General features: G+C 36.4%; 1 protein-coding gene across 1 annotated transcript; it reads right to left on the bottom strand.

Annotated features, from left to right (window-relative positions):
• Positions 1–1,279: 1,279 nt before the first annotated feature.
• LOC148303764 (uncharacterized) lies at positions 1,280–10,956 on the bottom strand. Its single transcript, XM_088269382.1, has 6 exons — positions 10,732–10,956; positions 8,501–10,569; positions 7,140–7,787; positions 5,078–5,683; positions 2,936–3,895; positions 1,280–2,286 (listed from the first exon to the last, which is right to left on the bottom strand). The coding sequence occupies exons 2-6, from the start codon at positions 10,358–10,360 to the stop codon at positions 1,786–1,788; spliced, it is 4,575 nt and encodes a 1,524-aa protein (XP_088125508.1). The 5' UTR covers positions 10,361–10,569; positions 10,732–10,956; the 3' UTR covers positions 1,280–1,785.
• Positions 10,957–11,249: the final 293 nt, after the last annotated feature.

Genomic DNA, 11,249 nt, shown 5'->3' with positions numbered 1-11,249 from the left:
TTTGCGGATACTTGTGATTAGTATACAACCCTAATTAGTATACTGTTTATGGTCGGGGTTGATGAAAAAACGTCCGACAACAATGCATTATGTATAATTACGTCGTCAAGAAAAGGCGATTCAGTTGGCTTGGCCATGTACTCTGCATGCCTCCTGAGAGCCTTAATCAAGCTTGCCTCTTTTACAAGGCACCAGGTTCGCGCCGCCCAGGACGACCACTGCTGACAATTCGTCGGCAGTTCTCGTCAGAACTTCGGCACGCGGATCTGACTTGGGAGGATGCAAGCTAGCTGGCAGCCGACAGAAAAGCCTGGAGACAGTTTGTGGATTCCATATGCTCCACCTAGGGAGCGGATATGGTTTAATAATAATTATAATTACACGGATTGAATGATAAATGATAAGGAGAGTGTGTTATTTCATATATACCCATTTCTATGATCCAATTGTTAATATCTCTTGTACGAGTATATTATTTAATTTTGTTAAAAATATACTTATAGTGGCATCTGTGGGCAGAATCTTAAAGTAATATTGCTAACAATATCCTTCAAGTGGCATCTGTGGGCAATATCTTTAAGTGATATTGCTCTTACTGATTTTTTTTTACGTCTAACCCATCGGCCTATCTGCTGCCAAACGTTGGCGGTAGGTATGTTTTTACATTAGAATAACAGCCGCAGGTTAAGCCAAGCCCACATCTGAGGTAGTTCATATTATAAAGATACTTAAGTGTGATATCTACAAATCGCCCACTCCTTTCAAGAACGTCATAAATCAAAAAACTTGATTTTTCAGGAGAACGTTTTTAAAGTTTAAAAATACAATACAATGTATTAAAAATAAATATCAATTGAACTTTTTACTGAGCAACAGATCTTTATAGATAAAACCCGAAGGTTTTTTCTCCATTTGAAAAATATTTAGTATGTTTAAAGAAACAATTAAACAATACCTTTTCTTAAAAATGCAAAAACAACACTTTCTGCCCAGTAGCGGGTAAATATTCAGTTAAAAATATGCCTGTTTTGCTGGGATATAGTACATTTTCTGGGCATTCCGAAAACATGCAGAACTGAAAATTGACGATATTTGATTTATGACGTTCTTGAAAGGAGTGAGCGAAATCAGTAAAGAAAGCTTTTTGTAATGCATTATTTCTTATAATTTATATACAAATTTACTGACGACACTTGACCAAAGATGTCCCTGTAAAGATAGAATTATTCTTTTGATTGAAATATCAATTAAAATCAGTTAGAAATCAAAACTTTACATCCCAGTTATAATGTTTTATTGATTTATTTTTTCAAGTTTTCTTGTTAATTTATCACATTTCTGATCTAGACGCACGATAAAATACGTGCATAATAGTTATATGTACCATATTTATTGGTAAAACAGTAAAAGTTATAATTTTATGAGATAGTTTATTTTTATAACTCGGTTGAATTTGAATGCCTTTCACGCTTCAAACACGCGAGCGTTATGATTGGTCGGACTTATTTGTACTGCAAAAACCAATCTGCAGTGCGTAGTACCTTTATCTGCATTTAAAGATTATTTCTATGTTTGTTCTCGTTGTATCAGGTGCAAAATATTAGCGCCTCATTGTTTGACAAACCATATCACCTCCCCTCCGGGCGGGGCAACTTCCTTACTTGCGGGGATACATTCAATTATTGTCTTTGTATACATGTTTTGAAAAAAAACTGATATGCGGATGGGTTAAATTATGACGTATGCAAATACTCAAATAAAATTATATTCTTATCTCCTTCAGGATTAAGTTAGTAAACATTTTTTAACATGTCTTTCCATTTCCAGTTGGGTCCTGTAAGAAGAGAGGCATCTATCGCAGACGTACGGTTTAACGCCGGTGTGTTTCAGCTTGTGCAGGTCCAAACTAGATTTGTATCTGCACGCAAACTGGCATTCATCACAGGCGAACATCTTCTCCTTACTGTGTGAGATCTTGTGTTTCCTCAGGTGCATCTTCTGGCGAAAGGATTTGGGGCAAAGGTCGCAGGAGAAAGGTCGCTCGTCCGTGTGAATCATCCTGTGCACCTTGACCGAGTTGACTCTCGAGTTGGAATAGTCGCAGAAGTCGCAGAAGTACAGGTCGTCTTCTTTCTTGAACTCGCCAAGTTTGTACTTTCTCGGACGACCTTGTTGCCTCGTTCCCGGCCGGTCACCCTTATCGGTGCTGTGGATTGTCGGTTGATTTTGTGCGGGGAGATTCAATGAACCGTGTGAATCGTTTTGATTCAAATTTACCAAAGAACCCTGGAATATTTCATTTTGATATTAGGTGAAATATGTTTTAATTTATATTTTATTCATTATGTGTGCAAGCCTCTAAGGTTATAATCACATATATACATATACAGTGGCGTGCACAGAGAATTAATAAGGGTAGACAGTAGAGGTAGGTAGTAAGGTGAGCTAGGTACTACTCCTAGGTTGCGTTTTTATATGTCACGCGGGTAAGTTAGAATAGGCACTGCTTTTCTGCCTATATGGAATGCATGCCCCTGCATACATACATACATATATGCACACAAACAAACACATTTTAGCTTTGTTAAACAACGTAATTATATAAGTATTGTAATAAAAACACTTGTAAAAGACCAGCATTGAGTTTATCCATGTAAACATGACTAGCTTCAAGAATTACAGATGTTTTCATCAACAGTTGAAAATACACAAATAATCTTTTTGTTGAATTTTTACCTTTTATTGAGAACATCCAAAGCCTATGAATTTTAAATTAATAAATAAATAAACTAAAATTGATAATTTTAAACTAAAAAGTTGCCTTAACACAAGGGTGGTATTTTATATTTAAACCAAAAATTAAGGCTGGAACTAAATAAAAGCCGAGAAAAAAAAAAAAACACCCATTAGGCGTGTCTAAATGCGTAATACAAACCTTAGAAAATTCATTCGCGTTGCATTTATCACTCGGAATTATTCCATCTTCCGAGTTATCATTATCCAGGTTGCCATTCTCATTTGATACATTAGCTTGAGCGTGAAGCGTTTTCACATTATGCGAAGCCCTATGTTCCTGCATCAACGACTTGTAAACAGAGGTAAAACCGCACACATAGCACAGATACAGCATCCTGGAATGTTTGAGAGTGTGTTTTTTCAAAAACAGCAAATTCCCCGCGGAGAATTCGCACAACTCGCACTCGTAGCTTCTGAGCCTGATGTGGGTGTGTCTGTGTTTGATCAGTTCCCTCTGACTCGGAAAGCTCTCATCGCAAGAATTGCACTTATTTAGGGAAGAGAGACATTTCTTTTCGTGTTTTAGAAGCGTCGCCTTCATCCGACAGCGGAAACTGCAGGTTGAGCATACTAGCATGCTGTCTCTGTCGTTTTGAATGGATATTTGTGTGTTTTTGTCTTGTTTTGGAGAGTGCGTCTTGTTGTGCTTTAGCAGATGCTCTTTTTGGCGGAAACTCGCGGAACAGACGTCACAGAGGAAGGGACGTTCGCCAGTGTGAATCATTCGGTGAACTTTCACCGCGTTCAATCGTTTATTAGAATAATTACAGAACTCACAGCGATACAAACCGTTCACCTTAATTTCTTGATTTCGCTTGAATTTCATAACCTTCCTCGAATCTTTCTTTAATTTCTTCTTTATCTTTAACTTTTTTTTCGAAACCCTTTTTGGCGAACTGATTTTTTGATATTTTTCACTGTGTAATGAGGATTTTTCGTCTTCATTTGCGCTATCGTAATTTTGAAAATCGTCAGCGTCATCAAAATTATTACTTGTAATGGAATATTTACAAAATTCTTCTTTGATGAGTTTCAAAGGCAAGTTATCTTCTATATCCATATCTGTGTCATACTGATCGGCAGTTTCAGATTTCATCACCTAAAAAAATAACAACACTTTAAATACGCGGAGTAATATAAATATAAGTTCTTTTTTGACATCTGAACAAAGATGAAGAAGAATATGGAAGCCTGGGTTTTTATAGGGCTTACGACCTATCATAGGCTCGTTAAGTGATCACTTTACACACGTGTAACATTCACCAATTCAACCCATGATTGACAACTACTAGTACTCAATTTTTTTGTAACTCCTACATATATTGATCAATCTTGTGACACAGTTCCTACGAGTTCACAACAGCCATCTTTGTTGGATCGAGGAAAACTTTTATTGAGCAGAGATTATTTAATTTATTTATTTATCTACGCAAGGTAAATCCTGGATCATACTCACATACTCACAACTAACCAACTAACCATCACGCCGATGGGGTAGGCAGAGAGAATAGAACGCCACACTACTCTGTCTTTGCAAACATTATTCGCCTCTTCATGAACCTCCTTATACATACCCATCGATCATTTTGACTCTTGACTCGGCCGCTTTCAAGTATTTGACATACGCAATCCTGCCAAGTTTTTCTCGGTCTTCCTCCGCTCTTTTTCAAACTATATTCGCCTCATAAATTTGTTATACCGTTCTTTCCTCACTCATATTAAGGAAATTCTAACTAACTAACTAACCATCACGCCGCTTCTCCGCAGGGGTAGGCAGAGAGAATAGAACGCCACACCACTCTGTCTTTGCAAACATTCTTCGCCTCTTCCACGTTCATGCATCTCCTCATACATCGCTCACTCCTTTCAAGAACGTCATAAATCAAAAAACTTGATTTTTCAGGAGAACGTTTTTAAAGTTCAAACATAAAATACAATGTATTAAATATAAATATCAAGCCACTTATTCAACTTTTTACTATGCAACAGATCTTTTTAGGTAAAACCTGAATATTTTTTCACCATTTGAAAAATATTTAGTATATTTAAAAAAATAATTAAACAATACCTTTTCTTCAAAATGCAAAAATAACACTTTCTGCCCTTTAGCGGGTAAATATTAAGTTAAAAATATGTCGCTTTTGCTAGGATATAGTTCATTTTCTAAGCATTATGAAAACATGCACAAGTCAAAATTGACGATTTTTGATTTATGACGTTCTTGAAAGGAGTGAGCGACATACCCGCATACTAAGGAAATTCGATAAGCAAAAATACAAACCTCAATAGACTCTTTAAAACCATCACAATCTCTTATTAGGGTGGGCGGTTGTTCAGTGTCGTGATTAGATTCGTGAATTTCAAACAACTTTTGATCAAAAAATATAGCGGCGCACACGCTACACATGAATTGAACGCACGTCTCGCCGTGTGCGGTCAATTCCTCTTCTTCTGCGAAGCTAATTTTGCACTTATCGCAGGTGAAGACATCAGCGATCTCGTGTGTCCTTCTGTGCTCTTCCATGTTCCACTTTTCGATGCTCCTGAAATCGCACAGATGGCAGAGATAGGTCGTTTTCTTAGCGTGCCTGTTCTTATGCAGCTGCAGATGTTGTTTTCGCCTGTAGCTTGCTGAGCACATGTCGCATTTGTAGGGTTTTTCTCCCGTGTGTATCAAATGATGCACCTTCACAGAGCTGAGATTTTTGGTTGAGAAATCGCACAGGTTGCAATGGTAGACGTCAGATATTTTCTTGCATATGTCTTTGTACTGCAGTGACAATAGTTCTTCTTGTTGCAAGAGGTATTCGTTTTGGTTGAAATAAAGGAATTGTTCTAAGGCGCTCTTACTGGATGATGTGTCGTATTGGAAGCCAGCCAGTTTGCCCTGCAATCGATATGAAAAAATCAAGATTTTATCAATATTTTGGCAAAGATAAGTTTTACGAGATAAAGATATGAGAGTCTGGGTATTTACAGGGCTTCCTGTCATTGAATGCTTTAATTGATAGTTTTGAATGGTGAGAATAGCATAGAATTAATAGCCTTGAGATTCGTTAAAATACGGCATAGATATATTATTTTAATTTTTTATTTCTTTAATTAGTTTATATTCTCACTCTCTAACCCTTATCCGCACAAAATGGTGCATAGGGCACTGCATCGTATTGACGCAATGTTATCTTGATCGTTAATTATATGAAGGCAAGGTGATCACTCCTGCGCTTCAGGGACCAGTCCAGAGTAATATTAAATAAATATTGGAGAGTAAATTCACTAATATTTATTCTCACCCCCCTCTGGGAATCGAACCTGGGACCCCCAGCATGGTAGCAAAACACGCTGACCACTACACCACAGAGGCGGACTAGCTTATATTACAGTAATATAAACTATTATTTACACTTAATAAACATCATATATATTTACATCCTTTTACATTAAATAAAACATTTATTTTTTAAATTCTATCACTCTTTTCATTCTTCATACATTCAGGCATCTCATCATACATTTTTCACTATAAGAAAAACTGTTGTAGCAACTTCAACATAAGAATGATATCATGGGTATACTGGCAAAAAACGTTAACTCTAAAATCCCTGTTTGAATAATCCCTGTTATTTAAAGTTTTTAGCCTGAATAAAATACACGCTAAATATTTTCGAGTTAACGTTTTTTGTCAGTACACTCATGATGTAAAGCTATATATTTTCAGCGGTTCTCTATGGTCTCCAACTATCACAAAGAAGATTGAAGCATTCAAAATGAGGTGGCATAGAAGAATACCATTTAGTGCAATTCATTTTTAAATGTAGCCTGTGATATGTGCAATGTAATGCTTAATGAAATAGACATCAATAATGTTTCTTTTAATACGTTTAAGACAAATATTGTTTATTTGACTAGTTGATAAAGAAAATTTTTATTATTTGATAAAAACATGTAATGTAAGTTTATTATATAGTTATACTTTTATATACATGACAGTTTATTTTGAAATTTTATTACTTAAATGAATACCTCTAATTAGAATGTTATTTTTTAAATTTTATTTTATTATGTTGTTATTGTTAAATATTCTGTTGGTTTTCCAATAAATAAATAAAAATAAAATAAAATAAATAAATATGGCACCGCATTATAATGACGCAGTGTTATAACACTGTTAGCCTCCTGCGATGCTAATTCCCAGCTGTAAATCCATCTCATTGGTGGTCCGCCCGGGAGTCGATAACTGGAGAAGAGTCATTTCTTGGACAAGGGTCACAACCCTCCGTAATGAGAAGTAAGACGGAAAAGAATAAGAAGGAATTTGAAAGTTGTACAGACAGCACACTTACATTTTCCAAGTGAACTTTCAAATGCTTGATCAGGTGCGCCTCCTTTGTGTATTTCAACTTGCAAATGTTGCACGGGAACTTCTGGAAGCTCGCAATGCTGGCTTCCTCGCAATTGGGGTTCTTCTCCGAGTGCAGCAGCTGATGCCGTTGCAAGCTCGCCTTGTGGGCGCAAGTGAAGCTGCAAATATCGCAGGTTATGATCGTCATGGCTCTAGACTCCTTCCCCTCCTTTCCGGCCGCGTGCAAGGTCTGGTGTTTCAAGAGATGGTGTTTTCTCGTGTAGCTCGCCGGGCAGAGATCGCAGAGGAATGGCCGTTCGCCCGTGTGGAGGAGCTTGTGGACTTTGACGGATCTGTGGCGACGACTGGAGAAGTTGCAGATGTCGCAGAAGTACAGGCGGTCTTTGGGATCGATCGCGGGTTGATGAGTGAGGGACTCTTCTTCGCTGTGATGTGATTGTGATGCATCACATATAGCCGTTTCTGTATCTGGGCCGGTCATACCAACAACGTCTTTAGTTGGTGACTGTGAATTATTTTTGATATCATCCGTTGTCTCTTCTTTAATATCAGTTTTGCAATCATTCGATTTCAGATTTTCTTCTTTTGCAGTTGTGGATTCCTTATTTACTAAAACATCTTGACTTTTCTGAAATAAAGAATCGGATTAAAGCTACGGATAACAAACTAACTAACTTACTAAACTAACCGCTGATGATTCTCTGCAGTGATAAACAGAGAGAATAGAACACACCAATTTGTCTATGCAAACAGTCTTCCCTCTTCCATCTTCATGCATCTCCTCATGCATTTTTTTCAAACCCTTATCCGAACCTCAATGGTGCATAGGGTACTGCATCATATAAACGCAGTGCTTCCATCCCAGCACAGCTTTCTTAATTTTATCAATAATGCTCAACTCAGCTTCACATTATTTCCTCATACATTCACGCCGATTTAATAAACAATTCTTCAAACCCTCATCTGTACCCTATAATGCATAGGGCACTGCATCAAATAAACACAGTGTTATATTGATCACACACACGAAGAAAAGGTGATCAGCCCTCCGTTTCAGGTACCAGTAGTATGGTGGTATAATGGTCAGCACGCTCGGCTACCGTTCTGGAGGTCCCAGGTTCGATTCCCAGGGGGGGTCAAATAAATATAAGTGATTTTTTCACTGTAATATTTATTTAATATTACCCGGGATTGGTACCTGAAGCGGAGGGCTGATCACCTTTCTTTCATGTGTAAACAATCAAGATAACACTGCGTTTATATGAAGCAGTGCCCTTTGCACCATTGGGTTGCGGATAAGGGTTTTATTATTATTATTATTATTAATTCATTTATACTTACCAAGTCGCCATTTTGTGACGAATTGTTTGAAAATTCCTCTACATGAGTTTTCACAATATGTTTTTTGAGTGCATTCTTTGTAGAACTCGAAAATGTGCAAACATCACACTTGAACCATTCTCTCTCATCATGCGTGGAGTTATGCGCTTTCATCTGTGATTTCTTCGAGCAGAAAAAATTGCATTTACTGCAAACATGCACTTTTTTGCTTGGATGTTCTTTTTTAAAGTGTGTTTTAAATCGCAGGCTCAATTTTGTGGCGTAGTTACAAAGATCGCATGTGTATTTTAAGCTTTCTAGATGTTTCAGTTTGTGTATCGCGAGAGCTCCGGGTTTTGAAAACGATTTGTAGCAAGTTTCGCATTTGCTTTTTCGCGTGCCGCACTTTGCGATGTGTTTTTTCATCACGAAAGGCGTACGGCAGCGATAATCGCACTTGGTGCACACGTACGGCTTGATTCCCTTGTGGATCAGATTGTGCTGGTCCATCTTGCTGCGAACGCCGCACGAATACTTGCACTCGTTGCAGAAGAATAGTTTTTCCTTGGTGTGCGTCATCCTGTGGTTCTTCAAATGCTCCTTTTGCCGGAAAGACTTGACGCACAGATCGCATTTGAACGGCTTCTCGCCAGTATGAATCATGCGATGTGATTTGACCGAGCTCACTTTTTCACTCGAATATTGACAAAGATCGCAGTTGAACAATCCGTTTACCTTTTTGAACTGTAACGACTTTTTCTTGAAATTTGGGACTTGTAAATTTTCAGCTCTATTCAAATCTGAAACCTGTAAGTTATCAGCTCTGTTCAAATTTGGAACACATAAATTTTCACCTCTATTCAAATTCGAAATCCGTACATTTTCAGCTCTATTCAAATTTGGAACATATAAATTTTCACCTCTATTCAAATTTGAAACCTGCAAATTTTCACCTCTATTCAAATTTGAAACCAGTAAATTTTCACCTCTATTCAAAACAGGTACCTGTAAATTTTCAGCTCTATTCAAACTTGAAACTTGCAAATTTTCAGCTCTATTCAAATCAGGTACCAGTAAATTTTCAGCACTGTTTAATTTTGGAGCCTGTAAGTTTTCTTCTTTATTCAATTTTGAAATTGATTCATTCTCTGCCTTGTTGAAATTTGGGACATGCAACACACTGCTTTTATTCAAGTTCAAATGTGAAATGTAAAAATTATGGGTTTTATTTTCCATGGACATTTGGTAGATATTGCCAGATATACCGTCGATAAAGTTTCCATTTTTGTATTTTTCTTCGTTATGAGGCGTAAAATTATGAGAAACATTGCCGTGCGTGCTGTAATTGAATTGATTTTCCGCATAATTTTGTTGGGGCATTTTGCAATTTATATTTTCCATATTATACTGGTTGAATGACGTGTGATGCAATCGGTGGCTTGTCAAGTGTTCTTTTTGCCGGAACGATTTCGTACAAAGATCGCATTTGAATGGGCGCTCAACTGCGTGTATCGTCCGATGAGACTTGACGGAGCTCGCTTTTTGACTGGAGTAATCGCAAATATCGCAGTAAAATAGACCGTTGACTTTTTTAAAGGGAGAAGAATCTTTATCCGGGGTCTGTTTTGTCATTTCACCTGTATTTTTGTTACTTAAAATGGTAATATCACTTTCTTTTTGATAAATATCTAGAGTTTCCTTTTCTTGTATCACCGGAGTGCTGTAATTATGCTGAGGTTCAGATTGAGTGTAGAATCCAGTGAAAGGATTCGTAATGTAGTTTTCTTGGCCCATTTTGCAGTCTATGACGCCCATGTTAAAATGGCTACTATATGAGTCCATTGCGAGGGATTTGCCGCCGTAAATATGGGGCTGATCCATGTTGATTAGATTCTGACTGGACGGATAAACCTATTTAAACATAAAAAGCGTTGATCGCTTGAATACAGCCAAACTCCCATATAAATATCAAACTTCTTTCAAGAATGAATATGTTTTCACCTCAAGGATTCTACAAATAAAGTAACTTGCAGATTTTAATCCATATTAAACAGTTTTTGAAACTGCATGTACATAGGTATGTAGTTAGCCTGAAAACAAAAGTTGTTAAATCTTGAATAAAAAACATTTTTACCATAAAAACCTCGTTATAGCAACCCAACACAATGTAAGATATTTATTTAAGAACACAAACTAATATTTTCTTTGTGTTATTTGTAAAATAATAATAATAATATTTAAAGTAAACTAACCATGGTGAAAAGTCAAGTTATTTCACTTTTTACATATAAAACATCAAATAAATATAACTCCAAACATTTTATCGCTAGCAGAGTGTTTTTAAATAACAATGCTTGTTGAGATATTGGTATCTTTAATATAAAAGTCTTGTAATAATATAAACAAACAAAACGAAATCAATGAAAACATTTCCCCAAATTCTTACTTTGGCCTTGGAAAAGTAAACGTCACAACACGCCATAGATTACACGAATAAAGATAGTAAGCTTAAAATTATCCAAATATTTATTATTTTTTGTCTTTTTCTGTCTTCGTACTTTTATATAGAAGAAAAAGATAGGAATAGTTATGGCTCATACTCTGACAAATCTTAAGCTTGCGAACCATACAGTCGACATAATAAATTTTAGTGATATGTAAAAATAACCTTTAACTAAAAATATTATAAAAACCATTTTTGTGAAACTATTTTCATAATATGGGTAGCTATTTTTTTTTAAATAATTTGTGCTCCTAGTACTAAAAAATG

This window comes from Brachycentrus maculatus, unplaced genomic scaffold (genome assembly GCF_059751285.1).
Source record: "Brachycentrus maculatus isolate JH-2025_06_01 unplaced genomic scaffold, ASM5975128v1 h1tg000349l, whole genome shotgun sequence".
Lineage (NCBI taxonomy): Eukaryota > Metazoa > Arthropoda > Insecta > Trichoptera > Brachycentridae > Brachycentrus > Brachycentrus maculatus.
This window is presented reverse-complemented; position numbering and strand designations above follow the sequence as displayed.

Coding starts and splice junctions, on each gene's coding strand:
- LOC148303764 (XM_088269382.1), bottom strand. CDS start 10,360: ATGGATCAGCCCCATATTTACGGCGGCAAATCCCTCGCAATGGACTCA. Junction 5,684..7,139: donor TGAAAGTTCACTTGGAAAAT/GTAAGTGTGCTG, acceptor TATCGATTGCAG/GGCAAACTGGCTGGCTTCCA. Junction 2,287..2,935: donor ACGCGAATGAATTTTCTAAG/GTTTGTATTACG, acceptor GAAATATTCCAG/GGTTCTTTGGTAAATTTGAA.